General features: G+C 39.7%; 1 protein-coding gene across 1 annotated transcript in view; it reads left to right on the top strand.

The window, feature by feature from the left end:
* Nucleotides 1-22,603, top strand: part of LOC144588290 (uncharacterized) — a 97,565-nt gene that overhangs the window by 49,496 nt on the left and 25,466 nt on the right. Inside the window, exon 2 of the mRNA XM_078390758.1 lies at nucleotides 17,589-22,603. This exon is cut by the window's right edge and continues 25,466 nt beyond it. Within this exon, the coding sequence (XP_078246884.1) occupies nucleotides 18,516-22,004 (3,489 nt within the window). The 5' untranslated portion in view covers nucleotides 17,589-18,515 and the 3' untranslated portion in view covers nucleotides 22,005-22,603. The remainder of the gene's footprint in view (nucleotides 1-17,588) is intronic.

Raw genomic sequence — 22,603 nt, 5'->3', positions numbered from 1 at the left:
ATTAGGCTTTTATTGTGTTTATCTTAAACTATGTAATTGTCTTTGTAATTTAGAAGCACACATGCTATGTGGATGGCTTCTTTTCAGCAGATTTCAAATAATCATAAACCCCCGATTAAAATGTCTAAATCTTCACATAGATTTTTTCATTTATTATGCATTTCCAGCAATTATATATACCAGCACTGGAAGGAAAGTGTGGCTAACAACTGCAGAGAAATTTCTCAATTCATAGCTACTGCAAGTAGAGAATTTTTACATTGCACTTGGTGAACTAAATGGAAAAGAACTTACTGTCCAAATATTGTAACCCTTTGCATTAAGGGGTGACCAGGGCAATATCTGAGGATTTTTAAGGAGGAACCACAGTCTGGTACCTAGAACCAGCTGATACAGATTCAGCATCCCACTAGATTCATCAGTAGAAGCATGAGTTCTTTAAGTGCTTGAAAGCCATATATTGGTCACAGCACAAGCTTTCTTGCCTCTTCACCTTGCAGACCAGCTTGTTTTGCTTGATGCTGGATCATTGGGCAGTATACATGGGCATCATCTCGAAGTCTGATTTGTTAGTCAAGGAGCTAGACTCATCATTAGCTTCTGTTTGTTATCTAGAATGTCTGCTCTATTGTGCAAATTTCAGTGAAAGTGAGATTTCCAATTAACTTGTTTAAAACAAAAAACAAAATGTAGCATACAACCTATGTGCCCCAGCCTCCTTTGAGAGACTGTGCTCTCCAGGTGAGCTTAAATCTGCATATATGCAGACAATGAGATTAATAACATGTGGCAATTATTATTTCCAATACTTCACGTTTTCCCCCTCAATTTATTTGATAAATACTATTGCTTGATATTTGATCAGCTCTACCTAGCATGATTTAAATGAGACAAATTACTCTAATTAAGTTATTCTACATTAAATTTCCCAGTTCTGGGACAACAATAATCTGATTAGAATTATTTCTAATACAGTATTTAATCATGCCCTATCATTGCTTAGGAGGCAGTAGGTCTTCAAAAGGTAGAACTGTCATCAATGGGAAACCAACTAAAAGAAAAGAAATAAAAATAACCATTTATATTCATACCCACAATGTTCCAATACTCTATGACTCCTTTTTCTTTTTGTTGAATATTTAGGTCTATTTTCCCTTCCCCTTCATAAATAATTGTTTAAAGAGAAAATATAGATGAGTAATTGGTTAGCATGATGTACATGTCATCATGTTGTCCACAGTCTGGTTCCAGAGTCCAATTAGAAATAACTTTATCTATTAAGGCCACAGATTTTGCATGTCATAAAAGCACAATGTATGGCTATGTTGTGTATGTATCTGTGTATGCATGTATGTGGTTATGTGTGCAGGCATGTATGCATTTGCTACTGTATGTTTGTTTGATGTTGTCTCTCATGTTGCAGTGTAACCTGGCTTGCATGTTGATGGGCAGGTGAGGTGTTACTCCCATGGCTGCAACCCCTGTACTTTCAGCCATATTTACAGTGCAGTGTTAGAGTTCCCACATCCTTCCCTCCCCCGAAAAACACCTCATCTTTAACACATGTACCAATATGCAGGTATAGTGGTGCCTTGACTTAAGAAATTAATCCGTATTGCAATGGTGGCTGTAAGTCAAAACGTTCTTAAGTCAAAGCAGCATTTCCCATAGGAATGCACTGAAAACTGATTAATCCGTTCCGGCTGTATTTTGTCCTTATGTAAAGGCATGGTTCTTAAGTCAAAACATTAGTTCCCATAGGAAGGACTGCAAAGCTGGTTAATCCGTACTCTACCACTAGGGGGAGAATTTTTCTTTTTTCTTCTTTTGACCTAAGATGAACTTAGGTGAAAAAAAAGGCAGGAAATTGTTTTTTGTATGTAAGTCAAGACACGGTTCGTAACTCAGAGCAATATTCCGCATCCGGAGCTGTTCGTAACACAAAACGTTCGCATGTCAAGGCACCACTGTACTGCACAGTTGCCTCCTTATTGGGATTTACTCAGCCTACTGAATCTGGCCAAGGCTAGTAGGGGATCATTCTATGCAAAAATAATAATTTTGCATGATTTATTTGCATTTTTAAACTCCATATTCAAGATGTAATGTGAGGGATCAGGATGAGATGGAGGCTTCAATATTCAAATGTAGGAGCATGCAAAATTGAAACATCCTTTCCTTCCCTAATTTTGATCCAAGGGACACATCACTAATGGGGCTCGATGTTGCTGGTCCTATGTCATTTAGCAAACCCTCTTTGAAAATGAGTTGAGTTTCTAGGTATCTTGTGATATGGCCTCATAGGCTGGGAGAGTCCTGTCTTAAACAGAGAAACAATAACAAAACACATGCCCATGCCTTTGGCTTATGTCCTCTGGCAAGGATGAAGTAGTTCTTTTTTTTTAGCCCTGGCTTAAAAATAAAACAATAAGCAAAGAATGGGAAAGTAAACCATGATTTTCAATTAAATGATTGGTGTTAATGATAACTAACTTGTGACATTAAAGCAAAAAAAAAGGTTTGATAAATAAGAGTGTTTTTAGTGATATTTGGGGAATTTTTATTGATTTTGTATTAATAAAAGGGAAGGGTTGTGTACTTTCACAAGATTGAATGATGTGTTTTGGAAGGCGGATGGGGCTTCATAAATGGAAAATAATAATAATATATCCCCCATGGTCCCAGTGGATGGATGTACTGTTTGTGTTAATGTATAATTTATGCTGTTTTTGTTTTTATGCCTAAGTTCCACCCCCAGGTTTGTAATGTTAGCTAATGTTTTTCTTTTGTGTTCTGCTTTTTTTTGTATTTTTCTTTTTTCTGATTCAAATAAGTAGCAATTAAAAAACGTTTTGAAGTTTCTAAGAATATTGCAGTCCCACATTACCATAACTTATCTTTTGCTGTTAACTAGCACTTCTCTTATACCCACAGTTAATTTGAATGAGTAAATATACTTTATTACACAGTTGGTATTAGGAGAAAACCAGCAGGCTTCTAGAACTCCTTGGTGGCCTTTCCTAAAACATGGGTACTTCAGGGCCAGGCTTCTGCCAAGTAATAATCCTTCTCTACACAAGCAATTAGGGATAGCTATGGCAGCCTAGAAATATTGCTTATGTAGATCTAATTTTGCTTGTTCTATGGGCAATTAGATGTTTGGCATGTTTAATTTATTTAGCTATCTGCAGAATTTAAGCTTTTCTATTGTTGCTCTCTGGCATTTGAAATTGGACTTTGAAGCTACAGTGCTAAATATGAAACAATGACAAACCATCTGTAACCTTGCTGTGGAAAAAGCATACAGTATCCCAATATTTTTTTAACAACTCATAGGAAATATTGTTATGTGCCTCTTTTAATGTTCTTTGATGAATGGTTTCCATTTATTCAAGTTCCTGTAAATAACACAGAAGAAGAGAATATTCTCCTTCACCTCAGACATACTGGGTCAAAACTACCATCTCTAATTCTCTTTTTAACAAAGCCAGCCTTAGCTATTGACAGAATGAACCAAATGCAACTGGCAAATGAGGTTGGCAGAGGGCTATAATAGCATCTCCACCCAGTGGTCATCCTGAGCCCCATGGCTCTTGGAGACTCAAATCTATCATTTCAGAGCCTGCTTCTAAACACTTGTTGTTTAGAATGCTGCTTGCAGTAACACAGAAGATTGGGTCTTGCTCCTGAGTCTCTAACAATATAGAAAGACAGTAGATACTGGGAGATCATTTGATTTAAATTTTAATTATGACGTGAATTTTATTTTGTTGAAAGTGGTTGAATAATGGTACAGATGAAAAGTGTCAGTATGGCAGGTTGATGGATTCAACCACGTTGTTATTCATCCTTCATGTTACAGGTTGACACAAAGCCACAAAAAGATATGACATATGTATGCAATGATGTTAGTGATGCTGATATTGGTGATTCACAGATGAATGTAAGATGTATTGTACAATGGTTTTTTTTTAAAATAGTTTTTTGGACTGTCCATGTTAGGGGACTCTGAAAAAAAGAACCCTCCAAACAGGAGATCTGAAATTTTTTTCTCTGGCATTGGCTTATTTTAAGGGGTGTTTTGGGAGATTCATCACATCGATGATAAAAGACAAGATAATAAAGAACTTGTGTTCTCCCCTAAAAAAAAAAAAAAAAAAAAAAGAAGAGAGAGAGAGAGAGAGAGAGAGAGAGAGAGAGAGAGAGAGAGAGAGAAGAATCAGTATAAACTCGTTACCAAGCTGACACAGCTTTGTTCATGAACAAAGATAAAACAGCTAGTTCTCTGATCCTGTACATTTCCTCACAGAGATATTGTGGAAAATTTAAACAGCCTAAAGCTTATCATGTTAATAAAAAACCTTACATGTTGCAGAGGTTGTACTGAGAATTGGGGGGGGGGTATGTTCTGAGTTTCTGTATCTCTGGAGAATAGTTCCTAAATGCTAAAGCTACTTTGAGGAACTTCCTCCCCCAACACATATTAAAACATTTCTTTTCCATGAGATTATAATGAAAGCTTTAGTTATATTCCTCTCACCCCCTTCTCCTTTCAGGGATTTGTTTCTGCATTTGGACTAACCTTTTTTTAATCACCTGAAGGGATAACCTTGCTCTGACATAATACCTTCTCCGTGTGCTTTTGATCTATTTTTGTGTATGCATTAGTCTTTTTTTCTCTATAGCTAGTCACATCCCAAGTCATTCTAAGCAGAAACAGAATATATTTCAGGCAGCTTGTATTGTGCATCCTGTTATTATGTTCAGAAGCACAGAAACATTAAGGAGTTATGTAGGCAGGATAGCAGCAATAATAGATGGGGGAAGGGGGAAGTTATAATTGTAACATACTGGACAGTGTACTTGAGCAAACCGGAAAAGTCCCCAATCTATTCTTATGCTTCAGCCTTTTATGCTGCCCCTGCTGTGATTCTAATGCAAACTATCACAGTGTGAGGTCTTCTCTACTGTAAACAAGAATTCCTCTCTGATTGTGACTGTGTATCTTCATAACTGATTATAATGATTCTCTGGCAACAGTAGCTAGGAAGGGCACATGTTTATTCTGAAGAGCTAAACAAACTAGAAGTTGGACCCAGGTCAGCCAAAGAGAGAAAAACACTCACCATGTAGTAGTAGTAGTAGCAGCAGCAGCTGCTGCTGCTATTACTACTACTGTAAATAGAGATGGGCACTTACTTGGTTTGGTGGTTCGGTGGAGTTTGGAGGATCAGGCCCACAGGTGTTGTGCAGGAGCCTCGGATTCCATGCCCTAACTCTTCCCAAGGCTGCCCGTTTAGAAGAGGAAGCCCACAGCACTGCTTCTGTTTGGGTGCCTGTAGAAGGAGGCAGGGTGTGGCATCTGGAATGCCCATGCAATGCCTGTCAGCCTGATCCTCTGAATTGCACCAACCTGCCAAGCCACGGTAAGTGCCCATCTCTAATTCTAAGCATATTTTTTTTTGTTTCTCATGATTTAGGAGGTTGATCCAATGTTCACTGCAGGGCTGACCTCTGATTGGTTTGGAATATGTTTGGAATGTGATTCTAAAAATTAGAAATCGGATCCTAATAATTTGCTGGTGAGGCGATGTTTGCAAAATCACTGATTTTTGAATTTCAGAAAGCAAATTACCAGCTGTTGCCAATTGTTTTGAATCAGTACACAATGATTTTGGAATGATTTTGTTTGCTGAAATTAAGAGGATGATCTAATCTTACTTCCATATTCTTTAAATTTTTTGCCTTAATGTTTTGTACTTTGCAATTTTTGTACTTTCTGTGCTTTTCAGGTAGACTGCTGATGGAACTCCAGCTTCTGTAAAGTATGTGTTTCTTTGTTGTGTACCCAGAAGTGCAGTATCCAGCTTGTTAAAACTGTTTTATGTGTGATAACTTTATTGTCTTAGTACAGTATTGCAGCTTTGTTTTCTAAAACTGGAGGTGTCCAGAATTTTTAATATGGAGGAAAAGTTGTTACTAATCCAGATGATAACCCATAATTTGGTTAACTGCTGAAAAATTATCCTTTCAGTTTGATTATGGCTGCACATATAATCCACTGATGCTAGTTTAAAGCACCCAGCTATAATATGAAACATTATTCATGATGGATCCTACATATATCATTTATATCTTGCTTCACAATTGAGGCACAAATCACTTATATACCGCTTATCAAAGTAGATGGAGACCACCAAAATGAGGCTGCAGAACTACAGTATATACGCCGAAGAAACTAGAAACAGTTCTGTCATGGTTTGTCCCTTACAAAAGGGAAGTCAGGAGCTACTGTATCACCTAAAGAGGATTTTGAGACATACTGAGCAAACGTGGTCTTGTTTCATATGATGATACAGCCCAGTCTTCCTAGCAAGGATGGGGGCTCACTAAGTCACGACTTGCTGTTCAGTTTGACTTGTCACACTGGCAACTTAACTTGGGCCTTTTAAAAAAAGACTCAGAACTATTTTTCTGAGTTGCATTTTGAGTCTCTATTAGGGATAGGCCTTCCTACCTGCTCCTGCCACCACTGTTATTCTCAGAGGCAGGAGGCCTGGCTTACGTTCCAAGAACTGGCAGCTGCCTCCGCCCATGTACCCATGGCCCAGCCAATTGGCCGGCACAAGGGTAGAGGCAGGGGCTGGCTACAGGAAAGGAAGTCAGCCCACTGTCTCTGTACATGTGCATGCGACTGCATGGCTTCACTTCCAGGCCTGTTGTCTCTGCCCATGCATCAGCCTAACAGCTGGGCAGTGCATGCATAGACCAAGTCCTTGGCTTTCAGTCCCAAATTTCAAGTCCCAAGTTGTTTGCCCTGGGGGAGGGCAAATGACTCAAGATTCAGACTCAAGGCTTGGGATTTGGGACTGAGACCCAAAAACCTGGACTTAGACTCTGGACTTGGACCCAAAGGCTTGGACATGAAGACTTACTGTGACCCGTCCTTACTCAGGCTTGTCACTTCTAAAATAACCTTCCTTTTAAAGGCTTGATTCCAGCCATCGATCATACTAGACCAAGTGATTAAAGAATGAAAAATGATATTCTCTTTATTACTAAGTAACAATTCCTAGTGCAACAAATTTCAACATTAATCTGTTCTTCAGCTATAGCCCAGTTGCCAAAACACAATCTCCTTTGGTTATACTCTTTCTCCTTCTTCTTCCATTTCAGCTCTCCAGGCCCCTCCTCCTTTGGGCTCTCCTAGATAGACTGGCCACCTGCACCCCACAGCCAACCACCTTGTTTCCCTTGTTACTATGCAGATTGGCCAAGGTTCTGTCACATTCCTCCGCCCTTAGAAATCATTGCTCTATTGAGAGCCTCCAAATGATTCTTCTTAAGGAGTAATGAACTCTAGAGTGGTCGACCAGACCAGATGGGCAGGATACAAATCAAATCAAATCAAATCAAATCAAATCAAATCAAATCAATCAATCAATCAATCAATCAATCAATCAATCAATCAATCAATCAATAAAGCGTATATTTAAATACATTTCTGTTACGGTAGCTTGGAAGCCACCTGTCCGTCATAGCTGTAGAGGCATGTCATCTGCCAATAGCGTGACGGAAGGTGGGACATAAGGGGTGGAGCCAGTGTATATAAGGGGAGTGAATGGGTGTGAGTGCTTTAGATAGGGATCAGATAGGGACCAGATAGGGACTGGTTAGGGACCGGTTAGGGTGTTAGGGTTTGTTCCTATTGTGAAGAACTGTGCTATATAGCGAGGGTCTGTGAGAGAGTGCATGAGTGAGTGGTACTTTATTACACTGATTGCCTTATTATTTGATTTATTAAAGTGATTTACCATTCCTTTTGTTGTAACCAATAAACACAAGTTTTTATTTTTAAAATCATTTATTAGTCTGAAGAGTCTTTTGAGGGAATGGTTGGTGGCAGCGTGAATAAAGTGAGTGAGTGAGAGTGACGTGGCACCTCCTTTGTGACGTGTGAGGAGGCTGTCACAATAAAACTGGTGTCCAGCGGCAGGATACGAGTTGTCCAGTAAAGCCTTGGCCAAAGTGACCAGAGCAAAGGTTTCAGTTAGGGGCACCTGAAGTGGAAAGCGTGGGTTACCTTCTAGGATTTGGCTCACGGGGAGCAAATCTAGTAGAGGCGCGCTATAACTTCAGTGTGTAAACTGATAGTGTCCTTCTCCAGCTCTGAGGAGTCCATTTTGTGAGGGAGAGTGACCCAAGGCAAAGGCTGTGGTGGTTTGGTCAGCGTGTCCAGAGTTTAGGGAAACTCTGAGGGGACATAGCGAAGACCAAAGGCAGCTAAAAGCTGAGGGATCTCCATTTAAAACAGCAGAACCTAGGTGTGGGTAGAGCTGTATTAAATTTTGAGTGGTGCCAAAGGCAAAATAATAAAGTATCCTTAGTTTGGCAAGGGGCCCAGTGTAAAAGGGCAGAAGCCAAAGACTCTTAGTTACTGTTACTAGCTGTGTGCTGGTGAACACTGCAACTAATTATCACAGACCATAGCACAGAAAGGAAAAAAAAGTCACTTTAAACAGAGGCTTGGAAAATAGAGAGAAGAGCCTTTGGTGTGAATAATGCCCTTAACCCGTAGTAGAAAAACTGAACTTGAACCAAGATCTGCTGAGATGGAGGCTAGTTCAGATGAAGAATTTAATGGTGAAGGGGAAAAATTTTCCTCAGCGCAAGAGGAAGAGTCCTCTAGTGAACATTTAACAGACCTAAGAAAATTGGAATTAGCACAAGCACATGAATTCAGAATGAAACAGCTAGAGATGGAGGAAAGAAAGAGACAATTTGAACTGGAAAAAGAGAGAATGTCTTTTGAAATCAGGAGGCTGGAATTGCTAAATCAAAATAATAATAACAACAGAAATTCCAATTCTGAAGAAGGGCAGTTGTCAAAATCAGATTTAAAGAAATTCCCTTTTTATAAACAGGGAGACTGTCCCAAAGCATTTTTAACTCTTTTTGAAAGGGCATGTGCAGATTTCTCTGTCAGAGAGTCAGAGAAAATGATAATTTTAAGATCTCAAATTAGTGGGTGTCTGGCTGAAGTCTACGCTGACATGCCAATCAATATGATTAAAAATTATTCAGAATTTAAAAAGATGGTGTTTGCTAGGTTTGGCATAAATGCAGAACAGCTGAGACAGAAATTCAGAACACTGTCAAAGAAACCAGATGAATCTTACACACAGCTTGGTGCCAATGTAGTTAAATGTTTAGATAAGTGGTTAGCGCAAGAGGGTGTGCAGACAATTCAACAATTTAAAAATATTATAGAGTTGGAACAGTTCTATTCCCTTTTACATGGTGAAATTAAATACTTGGTGAAAGACAAACGACCGTCAGATGTTAAACAGACAGCTGAGATTGCAGATTTCATTTCCCAAATTAGAAAGCCTATGTATTCTGAGGGAAAAAAACATGAGGAAAACATGTGAGGACAACACTAAATATTTCAAAGGGCAAGTTAAGAGCCAGCAGAAATTGGGCGCCCATTTTGTTGGAAAGCCTTCAGAACAGGGCCAAGCCAAGAGCCAGATTTTGGAGGGAAAAGAAAAATTAGCTGGAAAAAGCTCATGGAGTGACCGAATTTGCTTCCACTGCCATGAGAAGGGCCATATTGCTTCCCAATGTCATAAAACAAAAGAAAATAAAGAAATTTTACCTCAGAAAATGAATTTAAACAAGGCCAAATCTGTTTACTGTATTCAGAATGATCAGATAGCTTCCCCTGGAGAGGAGCCTGTTGTCATGGAAAGGCCAGCAGAGGGCTCTATAATTTATACTTTTAGTGGAATGATCTCAAGTTATGACGATAATCTTCCTATTACTGAAATAAGACACTGTCTATATATAAGAACTGATTCCCAATTATTTGAATCAGCTGGTGATAATATAGGAATATTTGAAAACAACTATTTAGCTTTAAGAGAAACGTTCTCACAAGGTACCCTTTGTCACCCTGATATTATACCTCAGAGGCACATTATTCCTAATGAACATATGACAATCAAAGGGATTGGAAAAGAAGTGGTAGTTTTGCCTGTAGCAGAAATTTTAATTCATTATCGAGGATGGCAAGGAAATTGGCACGTTGGAATTTCCTCGCAAATACCTGCAGCAGTACTTATAGGGACAGACCTCTCAAAACACGTTAAGAGTGCGTTAGTAATTACTCGATCACATCAAGAACAAACTGAGGCAGCTGAAAACGTTACTGACTGCCAAGGGGGAGATGAAAATATACCCCAAGCTGAGGCATTTTCACTAGAAATACCACAGAAAAATATATTTTCCCAAGAGCAGCAAGCAGATCCCACTTTAAAATGTTGTTTTGATAAAGTGGCTAGCAGAGAATTATCCCCTGAATCCCCTGAACGATTCCTTATCAAACATGGTTTGCTGTACAGAGAAACACTGATGAATATTTCTAAAGGGGGTCATGAGATTAGAAGCCAGTTAGTTGTGCCAGATAAATATCGCTCAATGATTTTAGAAAGGGGACATTCAGACATATTTGCTGCACATTTAGGTATAAATAAGATCAAACAGAGAATAACTCAGAACTTTTATTGGCCTGAAATAGGAAAACAAATTAGAAATTTTTGTCAGAGATGTGATGTGTGCCAAAAACAGGGTCACAACCGTGACAGGACTAAAGCTAAGCTATGCCCTTTACCAGTTATCTCCACACCTTTTAAATGTATTGGAGTAGACATTATTGGACCATTACCTAAAGTTACGAAAAGGGGAAACAGGTTTATTCTTACCATTATTGATCATGCCACAAGATACCCTGAAGCCATTCCTTTGAGAAACATTGAGACCCATACTGTAGCTGATGCACTGGTAAACTATATGAGTAGGATGGGTTTTCCTTCAGAGATTATAACAGACTTAGGAACATCATTTACATCCAAACTGATGAAGAGATTGTGGCAGATTTGTGGTGTTAAACATTTAGAAACTTCTCCCTATCATCCTCAAAGTAATGGGTTAACAGAGAAATTCAATGGGACCCTTATGAGAATGATTAAAGCATATTTAGCTGAGAACCCTAATAACTGGGACCAGAAATTACAATTACTTTTATATGCCTACAGATCAGTCCCACAAGAGAGTACCGGGTTCAGCCCTTTTGAATTACTATTTGGGAGAAAAGTGAGAGGTCCACTTGATCTAATTAAGCAAAATTGGGAACAGGTTGTAGAGGAAGATCCTCAAAATGTAGTCATCTATATAGACTCATTAATGAACCACCTCAAAAGAAATCTAGAATTGGCTGCTGAAAACTTAAAAGCACAGAAAGTCAAACAGAAAGTTTGGTATGATAGAAAGGCTCGAGAAAGACAGTTTAACCCTGGAGATGAGGTACTGATGTTGAGACCTTACAGGGTCATTTACAAAATGAGTGACCTTAATTACATTATCGAAGGAGGGGAACACCTAGGCAGGAGGGTGGTTCATGTAAATACCCTTAAGCCATATTATAGAGAAGAAAAAAATGTGCTTTTTGCAATGAAAGCAACTGAGAAAGAAGAACATGATTTACCATTCTGGGAAGGAAGGGGAGAAACTAAGTTTAATCCAGGGGACGTGAAGATTAGCCCTGCTCTAACTATAGAACAGCAGAGTGATCTAAAAGCACTGGTTACTAAGTATCAACAGGTTTTCTCAAGCAAACCTGGTGTAGCCAAGGGAGTGTTGCATAGAATAGAGATGGGTAACGCACCCCCGCAAGCTGTAACCCCATATAGAGTAACTGGACCTTATGTAAATAAAGTGCGCCAAGAGTTAGATGCTATGCTAAAAGATAACATTATAGTACCATCGTCTAACACTTGGTCGGCTCCAATAGTTTTAGTGGATAAACCGGATGGAAGCATCAGGTTCTGTGTAGACTACCAAAAATTAAATGCAGTGACCAAACCAGATGCTTACCCCATGCCTAGACTTGACAACCTGATTGAGACCATTGGGGGTTGTCGATACATTTCCTGTTTGGACCTAACTAAAGGGTTCTGGCAAGTGAGAATAGACCCAAGGGACCAGGAAAAAACCGCATTTTGTAGCCCTTTCGGCTTGTTTGAGTTTCGGGTCCTCAGTTTTGGCCTTAGGAATTCCCCAGCTACATTCCAAAGGCTGATGGACAAAACTCTGCAAGGGCTCAGTGCATTTACAGTGGCTTACATAGACGATATAGGGATCTTTAGCAACACCTGGCAAGATCACCTATGTCACCTGGAAATAGTACTGCAGCGGTTGAAAGAAGCAGGGTTAACTGTAAAAGCCAGCAAATGTCAACTAGGAAGCCCTGAGATGAAGTACTTGGGTCATATGGTAGGGGGAGGTGTAATCAAACCCCTAGAGGCCAAAATAGAAGCCATACTTAAGTGGCCTAGACCCAATACTAAAAAGAAGATAAGATACTTTCTGGGTTTAGTGGGATATTATAGAAAATTTATCCCCAGATTTAGTGAAATTGCAGCGCCTTTAACCGAGCTGACAAAGAAAAGGAGTGATGACAGCATCCCATGGTCCGAGGACTGCGAGGTGGCTTTCGGGAAGCTAAAAGAAGCTTTAACCAACCACCCTGTGTTGCATGCGCCAGACTTCAACAGAGAATTCATCATCTACACCGATGCATCTAACGCCGGGGTAGGAGCTGTGCTGTGCCAGTGTGATGACAACGGAGACCGTGTCCTACCTGAGCAAGAAACTCCAAAAGAGACCATGATTTTGAGGTTAAGGTAGTCAAAGGGACTATGAACTGTGTCGCTGACGCCTTATCCCGAAGACCAGAAGACGATGGATGATCTAATTTAGACTCTTGAAATTTATAAAGAAGTTTAATATGGTTTTAAAAGCATATCGTTATTAAAGTAATGTTTTTGTGTATGTATATGCAATTAATTACCTAATTGTAAGTATATTTAAAATGATATAGTTGTGTAACCTTGTATAATATTTTATTGGTAAGTGTTATAATATGGGAAATATATTGTTTAATGCTGTGTTCAGTTGTTTTGGGTGAAACGCACCTTAGCTTTCCCCCACAAAACAACTTTTATAAGGGGGGAGGTAATGTTACGGTAGCTTGGAAGTCACCTGTCCGTCATAGCTGTAGAGGCATGTCATCTGCCAATAGCGTGATGGAAGGTGGGACATAAGGGGTGGAGCCAGTGTATATAAGGGGAGTGAATGGGTGTGAGTGCTTTAGATAGGGATCAGATAGGGACCAGATAGGGACTGGTTAGGGACCGGTTAGGGTATTAGGGTTTGTTCCTATTGTGAAGAACTGTGCTATATAGTGAGGGTCTGTGAGAGAGTGCATGAGTGAGTGATACTTTATTACATTGATTGCCTTATTATTTGATTTATTAAAGTGATTTACCATTCCTTTTGTTGTAACCAATAAACACAAGTTTTTATTTTCAAAATCATTTATTAGTCTGAAGAGTCTTTTGAGGGAATGGTTGGTGGCAGCATGAATAAAGTGAGTGAGTGAGAGTGACGTGGCACCTCCTTTGTGACGTGTGAGGAGGCTGAAATTTATTATTTCATATATTTTTAACAATTAGTTCTTACAACATCTATAAACATACTTACCAAAATACACACTTTCCTAACAAATCACAAAATAAATTATACCTTACTATATTTAGTTAACTTACTAAGTATGCTTTTATATTTGGTATTATCTATCATTACATTTCAATACATTTATTTCAATTTTACCTTTACCATTTCTAATGTGTCTCCTTCCACATCTTTACCTTTAATACAGTTAGTTTGCATTGGTATGGCAAATCTATATGCATATTTAAGTTCCAAACCGTTCAGCAACAACTTATTATTCATATTATTCATATTATTCTTATTATATTACCACTCATTACCATTAGTAATTAATTTATCATTTTCCAAAGGAAAATTTATATATATAAAAATATGTCAATTACTTCTTCTTCTGAAAGGTCATTCATCATCACAACCTTGTTGAAGTCCTTTCTCCAACCCGCAAACAAATTCTGGGTACTCTTGGTTGAGGAAATCTGGTGCTTGTTGTCTAGACAGTTCTTTTATCTCTCCAGACTGGTTTACTATGGAATGACTATTTTGCAAGGTAGGCCAGGTAATCGGGATCTTGAACTATTTGTTGAGATGAAATTGTCAGCTCTTCTGATCTTGCATTCTCTGGCATTCCTGGGATCTCACTAAGTGTCTCTTTGTAACTAGGTGAATTTTCCCAGATGTCAATGGAGATTCTGGATTTGCAGTCACCAGAGCTACTGACTCTGCCATTTTGACCCCAGCAAATGGCACAGTCATTTGTTCTTCCCAAAGTTTTCTCTCCTGCTTTTATTTTAACCACTGCTTCTCCTTTCCTGTTTCTTATAAGTTCTTCACATACTTACTGCGCAGGACACACAATAATGGGCTCAGGTTACAGGAAACCAAATATAGTCTGGATATAAGAAAAAAAGTCTTATGACAGTTTTTCTTATGAGCAATATAACAATGGAACAAATTACCTCAGGAAGTGGTGAATGCTCCAACTCTGGAAGCATTCTAGAGAAAATTGGACAATCATATGCATAAATGCTTTGATTTAGATTCCTTCACTGAGCAGGGAGTTGGACTCAATGGCATTGTCCAAATCAATTATTGTATGATTCTCTGATGCTGTGCTGTAAATCACAGTCCTACGTGTGAGTTGGTAGGACAGTAGTTGAAGGAATATCAAAAAGATGTTGCCAGGAAATCAGAAGAGTAAGGAACAGATATGGCAAAAGTGCAAGAGAAAACAGAAGTACAGACTGGTTTGTTCATGAGGAGACGAAGCAGGAAGAAAGTTCAAGATGCTGGACAAGAATGTCTGCATTCCAGGTACTATCAGATGAAGGTCTCAGGAACTTCCTCAGCCTTCAGCTCAGCCTCTTACAACTGATTTGACCAGTGTCCCACCCAAGACTCAGCCATGGGCTTTTTGGCATCAAGTCTCACTGAAGGAAAGCAATCTTTTCAAGAACAACCTTTGCTCATCAGGAAACCTCTGCTTTCAAAGGTAAGTGAGCACTTACCTTTGAAAGCACTGACAGTGCTATCTTGGACTAGTAGGAAGCCCCATCTCTTCCTGGACATCGCACAGTTATATAGCAGGACCTCTGTCGGGCCGAAGGGGAATCTGTGCAAGCCTTTCTAAGTGTCCCAGCCACCTGAAGATGCCTGCTCCTTGCTGTTAGCTTGACCCCGGGGATCAGGGTTTTCTTCTGAGGAAGATTCCTCCAGTCTAGAGTCTTTGCAGGTGAGATATAAATATGCTAAAAAAAATCATTGATACAATGGAAACCAGCCCATAAAATGTCTTTCATGAGAGATCATGCCTCACATGTCATGCCAAGCAATCTCTTGGTACATAGAAACCTTGTGTCTTGTGAGGAGAGCACAAATTCCAGCCAGAGCGAGACTTTTTTTTTTTTTTTTTAGTAATTTACTCTTCAGTAGATTATTTTATTTTAGGCACTGGATTACTGAGGAAATATGGTTTTGCTTAAAAATAAGGTGCTCATCTGAAAGAATAAATAAGGAGGAAATGTGTGGAGCATGTAGAGAACTGGAAGATATGCTTGGGGTTGGAATCATGAGCATGTTAAGATTTGATAATATGGTTGTATCCCATTTCAAAAATTAATGAACGGTTTTGATTTATTTGTAATGAATTTGTTCTATTACTGTGTTGTTGTGAAAAACAAAATGTTCTCTCATCCAAAAAGTGCTATACTAGCAAATATCAGTCAAACTCTACTTGCATTAATTACAACTAAAGAATAAAAATAAATGGCTTATCCACTGTTTACTAGGGGAAAACAAGAGATCAATAAGGCCATTAATTGCCTGAATAGCAATAAATACCTTGGCTGCCTTCCAAGAGGTATGCCAATGGAAGGGTCTTTTCTTACTGCTGTATTCATCACATATGGCTTATAGTCATAAGTAACCAAGGGGGGTGGATTGAAGGCCAATCAATTGTATATTATATTCTTCAGTTGTGATAAAAGCATTGAAAAATAAAATAACATGAATGGAAACATGAAACATGTCACCCACTCTTGTGTCTTTGTGGTGTACACTCATTTGAAAAAGAAAGTACACTCTCTTTGAATTCTATGGTTTTATGTATCAGGGCATAACAAAAATCATCTGGTGCTTAGCAGGTCTGAAAAATTTAGTAAATACAACCTCAGATGAAGAACAACAAATAACATATTACACTGTGTCATGATTTATTAAATAAAAATAAACCCAAAATTCAGAACCCATATGTGAAAAACTAAGCACAGCCTTACTGCTTCTATAGGAATTAAGAGGCTAAACAGCAACTAGCTGTTGCTAACCCAATGGCCTTGAGTAATTGATCATCAGCAAGTGTGACCACTGCTATAAAAGTCAAAGTTGTAGCTGTTTGCTGGTCTAGAGCATACACGTGTGTGTTAGCACAATGTCAAGGAGGAAACACATCAGCAATTGTTGTTGCCCATCAATCTGCAAAGGGTAATAAGGCCATTTCCAAATGATTCAAAGTTCATCATTCTACAATGAAGAAGATTATTCACAAGTGGAAAACATTCAGGACAGTTGCCAGTTTTCCCAGGAGTGGACAGCCAAGCAAATTCACTCCAAGGTTAGACATTGCAATGCTCAGAGAAATTGCAAAAAACCAAGAGTTGCACCTCTGACTCTACATGCCTCAGTCAGCATGTTAAAAGCTCATGACGGTACAATTAGAAAGACTAAACAAGTATCATTTGTTTTGCAGGGTTGCTAGGAGAAAGCTTCTTCTCTCTAAAAAGATCATGGCGACATGGCTTGGATTTGGAAAGTTGCATCTGGAGAAATCATAAGACTTCTGGGACAATGTCCTTTGGATAGATGAGACCAAAGTGCAGATGTCTGGCCATAATTCACAGCACCATGTTTGGCAAAAAACAAACACAGCAGATCAGCACAAATATTTCATACCAACTCTCAAGCATGGTGATAGAGGGGTGATGATTTGGGCTTTTACTTGCAGCCACATGACCTGTGCACATTGCAGTCATTTAGTTGGCCATGAACTCCTCTGTATACCAAAGGATCCTAGTGTGAAATGTGAGGCCATACGTCTGACAACTAAAGCTTGGCTGAAATTGGGTCATGCAGCAGGACAATGATCGCAAGCACATCAGCAAGTCTACAACAGAAAGGCTGAAAGAGAAAAGAATCAAGTGTTGTAATGGCCCAGTCAAAGTCCAGATCTCAACCCAATCACAATGCTTTAACAAATGCCCACAAACCTCAACAATCCGAAGCCAAATAAAGAAGACTGGCACAAAACTCCTCCACAATGACGTGAGAGATAAAGTCATACATAAAATGATGACTTCAAGTTATTGTTGCTAAAGGTAGTTGTGACGTGTGCCATGACGTCACCTGCCTGTCTTGGCTAAGGCTGGAGTTTCCTGGCCTATGGCAGGGCAGGAGGTGGGTCTTAAAAGGGTGGAGTTTTTGTATATAAGGGGGGAGTGCAAAGAAGGGGGAGTTTTGTTGGAGAGTGAGAGAGATAGATAGAGGGTTGAGAGAGGGCTTGAAGGAAGATCTGTAGACAGGGTTAGATATAGGTTAGGTAATTGAGTAATTGAGTGTTAAGTAACAAAGAACTGTGCAGGGTTAAGGTCTGAGAAATATAGTGTGACAGGTGATTCTTTTACTCAGTGATTTCCATTTTATTTTTGTATTCAATAAATCATCATTTTTATTTTGAAATCCATACTAAGTCTGAAGTGTCAGGTTTATGTGTGGTTGGTGGCAGCGAAGTTGTGTGTGTGTGTGTGAAGGATCGTGACCTGTCATCTCTTGTGGTGACGTAGGAGGAGGTGGCAGTCGTGACAAAACTGGTGCCAGCGTGTGGGATACGAGTTGTCCAGTAGCCCAGATGCCCAGAAAAGCCTTGGCTAGTGTGACCAGAGCAAAAGGATTTCAGTTAGGTGCACCTGAAGTGGGGTGTGGGTAACTCTCTAGGATTTGTCTCCAGGGGGGAGCAGATCTAGTAGAGAGGCACCTAAACTTCAGAGTGAGGGAACTGACTTATGAGCTCTAGAAGGTCCATTTTGTGAGGGAGATTGGCCCAAAGTAGGAGGCTGTTGTGACTTGGTCTGAGAGTCCAGAGTTTGGAGAACTCGGAAGGGACAGACAGACCAAGGGCAGCGAAGATTTGGGATTTCTCTAGTGAACTACAGAACCTGAGAGAAGGTGAAGCTGTGGTGGATTTGGAAGTAGAGCCAAGGGCAGAAAATTAAAGTAGTTCTAAATCTGGCAAGAGGCCCGGTGAAGGGGCAGAAGCCATTAGAGATTACAGTAACAAGCCTAGCCATATCTGTTGGTATACCCTGTTAAAGAGTGTCAGACCTAAAACACAGCAAGAAGAAAAGTATTTTTAAACAGAGCCGTGGAAATTGACAGGAGCTTTTTGAGTTAGTAACATGCCTCTCACACGCAGTCAAATGGTAGAAGTGAGTGAACAAAGAGACCAAGCAATGTCAGACTGGTCTGGGGATGAGTCAAATGGTGAGGGAAGAGTTGCCTCAGTGCAGGAAGAAGCTAATGGGAGACAGTTATCAGAACTGAGGAAAATTCAATTAGCCCAGGCACATGAATTTCAAATGAAACAGCTAGAAAAGGAGGAAAGAATAGAAAGGGAAAGGATTGCCCTAGAAAAAGAGAAGATGGAAAGGGAGGCTGAGAGAGAGAGAATTGCATTAGAGAAAGAGAAAATGGCATTTGAGATAAGAAGAATGGAATTACTGAACCAGAACAATAATAATAATAGGGAAAATGAGGAGAGCCAGTTATCAAAATCAGATTTGAAGAAATTTCCTACATATAAACAGGGGGATTGTCCTGAAAACTTCCTTAAAATCTTTGAACGAAGTTGTGATGATTTTTCTGTGAGGGAAACAGAGAAAATGATAATTTTGAGGTCTCTCCTGAGTGGAAAAATGGCTGATGTGTATGCTGATATGCCAGTTGAGCTCAGTAAAGATTATTCAGAGTTCAAAAAAATGGTTTTCAATCGATTTGGCATTAATTCAGAACATCTTAGGCAGAAGTTCAGAAAACTTACTAAAAGATCAGATGAATCTTATACCCAACTTGGTTTTAACTTAGAAAAGTGTTTAGATCGGTGGCTTGAACAGGAGAATGTAAAAACTTTTCAGGAATTGAAAAATGTTGTGGGCCTGGAGCAGTTTTATTCCTTACTCCATGGGGAACTTAAATTTTTAGTTCAAGAACGGAAACCAACTGACGTTAGAAACGCTGCACAAATAGCTGATTTTATTTCTCAAATAAGGGGTCCTAGTTGTTATGAGGGGAGAGGTGTGAGGAAAACATGGGACCCAAAGTTCTCTAAGGAACAAGCACAGAGACAGACTAAAGTAGGCGGCCATTTTAGTGAAAAGCCCTCAGAACAGGGCCAGCACAGTAAACAAGTTTTGGAGGGAAAAGAGAAACTTGAAAGATTTGATGGGAAAAGCTCATGGGGGGAGAGAATCTGCTTCATTTGCAAAAAGAAAGGCCACATTGCTGCACAATGTTTTAATACAAGGCAAAATAAAGAAATTCCACCTCAGAAAGTTAATGTAAAAGAAGCAAAGGCTGTATTTTGTGTTCAGAGTAAACCTCAAGCTTCTTCTATTGAAAGTTCTGTTACCATGGAAACCCAGGCAGAGGCAGTTAGGAGCTCTGAATTGGATACATTGAAGGAGCTGCCTCTCGCTGAAGTTGTCCACTGTTATTACATAGAGACTAATTGTGCGTTATTGGAATCTGCTGGGGACAGGATAAAAGTTTTTGAAAATGACTATACTGCTTTGAGAGACACTTGTTCTCAAATTTCTATTTGCCACTCAGACATAGTACCACAAAGTTGTATGATTGCTGACCAGACTCTATCTGTGAAAGGGATTGGGTCAGAACTAGTTTCATTACCTGTGGCTGGTTTGAAAATTGAATATCAAGGTTGGAAGGGATTTTGGAGAGTGGGGGTGTCTTCTGAGATTCCTACCCCTTTTCTTATTGGTAATGACTTAACAAAGCATGTCAAGAGTGCCCTGGTGGTAACACGTGCACAATCAGTACAAAGTGAAGCCAGTAATGAGACTGACTCTCAAGGGCCAGAGAAATTTGTACCACAACCTGAGGCATTCTCAGTTGAAATACCTCAGAAAAGCCTCTTTGTCAAGGAACAAACAGCAGACCCCACCTTAAAAGACTGTTTTGGAAAGGTGACTGGTAAAGATTTATCACCTGAATGCCCTGAACGTTTTATTATTAAGGGTGGTTTACTTTATAAGGAAAAACTGAATAATATTTCAAAAGGGGGGCCTGAAGTTAAGAGACAGTTGGTGGTGCCTGAGAAATATCGCCCTATGATTCTGGAAAAGGGACATGCAGACATTTTCTCAGCTCATATGGGGATAAACAAGACCAAACAAAGAATAGCCCAAAACTTTTACTGGCCTGATATGGGTAAACATATTAAGAGTTTCTGTCAAAGATGCCATATTTGTCAGAGACAGGGCTCTAACTGTGATAAAACTAGAGCAAAGCTATACCCATTACCAGTGATTTCAACTCCTTTTACACGTCTAGGGGTGGATATCATAGGTCCAATGCCCAACGCCACTAAGCGGGGGAACAGATTTATTTTAACTATAGTAGACCATGCAACGAGATATCTGGAAGCGATCCCATTACGTAATATAGAGACCCAGACTGTAGCAGAAGCCTTAGTAAATTACATGAGTAGGATGGGTTTTCCTTCTGAGATAATCACAGATTTAGGAACCTCTTTTACATCCAGACTAATGAAGAGGTTATGGCAAATTTGTGGGATCAAACACCTGGAAACCTCCCCTTATCACCCAGAAAGCAACGGGTTGACAGAAAGATTTAATGGAACTCTTATAAGAATGATCAGAGCATATTTACAAGAGAATCCAAATAACTGGGACCAAAAGTTACAGCTGCTCCTTTATGCATATAGATCAGTACCCCAGGAGAGCACTGGCTTCAGTCCCTTTGAATTATTATTTGGAAGGCAAGTGAGGGGACCGCTAGATTTGATCAAGCAAAATTGGGAGCAATGCTTTGAAGATGATCCACAAAACGTGGTAGCCTATATTGACTCCCTAATGAATTGCCTAAAGAGGAATATGGATTTAGCTGTGGAAAATTTAACCACTAAAAAGGCCAAACAAAAGCAATGGTATGATCGAAAGGCAAGAGAACGTCAGTTCAACCCAGGAGATGATGTTCTCAGGCTGAAGCCCATAAAAGGGAACAAATTACAACTTAAATGGGATGGTCCTTACAGAGTGGTTGAGAAAATGAGTGACCTCAATTATATTATTGAGGACGAGGAAGGTTCAGGCAGGAGAGTTGTTCATATCAATGCCCTGAAGCCTTATTACAGAGAGACCAACCATGTGCTGTTTGCAATGAAAGCCGCTGGCAAGGAGGAGCCTGAATTACCCTTTTGGGAAGGGAGAGGGCAGCAAAAATATAATCCACAGGATGTGCAGATCAGCCCTACCCTATCCACTGAACAACATAATAGTCTTTTAGCACTAGTGACAAGATATCGTGAAGTGTTCTCAAGCAAACCTGGTGTTGCCAAGGGAGTGTTACACAAGATTGACACAGGGAATGCTTCCCCTCAATCTGTAACTCCATATAGAGTAACAGGGCCATATGTAGAGAAAGTTAGGAAGGAACTGGATGAAATGCTAAAGGATCAGATTATTGTACCTTCTTCTAGTGCTTGGTCAGCCCCGATAGTTTTGGTGTACAAGCCGGACGGCAGTGTGAGGTTCTGCGTAGATTACAGAAAGCTAAACGCAGTAACCAAACCTGATGCATATCCTATGCCCAGGCTTGATGACTTTATAGAAACCATTGGGGGGGTGTAGGTACATTTCTTGCTTAGACTTAACTAAAGGTTTTTGGCAAGTGAGAATTGATCCTAAGGACCAAGAGAAGACTGCGTTTTGTAGTCCATTTGGCCTGTTTGAATTTCGAGTCCTTAGCTTTGGCTTGCGAAATTCACCAGCAACATTTCAAAGGCTCATGGACCATACTCTGAAAGGGCTCAGTGACTTCACGGTAGCTTATATCGATGACATAGGGGTCTTTAGCAACACCTGGCAAGATCACCTACATCATCTAGAATTAGTGCTACAAAGATTGAAAGATGCTGGCTTAACCGTTAAAGCTAATAAGTGTCAGCTAGGTAACTCAGAGATGAAGTACCTAGGTCACATAGTGGGAGGAGGCCTAATCAAACCTTTAGAGGCCAAGGTGGAAGCAATCCTGAATTGGCCCAGGCCTACCACTAAAAAGAAAGTGAGGTCCTTTTTAGGTCTGGCAGGGTATTACAGAAAGTTTATACCCGGTTTCAGTGAGATTGCTGCACCTTTATCAGACCTGACAAAGAAGCAGAGCAGCAACAGCGTTTCCTGGTCGGAAGAGTGCGAGATGGCGTTTGGACGGCTGAAAGATGCTCTAACCA

Source organism: Pogona vitticeps, chromosome 3 (assembly GCF_051106095.1).
Source record: "Pogona vitticeps strain Pit_001003342236 chromosome 3, PviZW2.1, whole genome shotgun sequence".
Taxonomy (NCBI): Eukaryota; Metazoa; Chordata; class Lepidosauria; order Squamata; family Agamidae; genus Pogona; species Pogona vitticeps.
The sequence above is the reverse complement of the archived record's forward strand: the minus strand, read 5'-3'. Positions and strand labels throughout refer to the sequence as shown.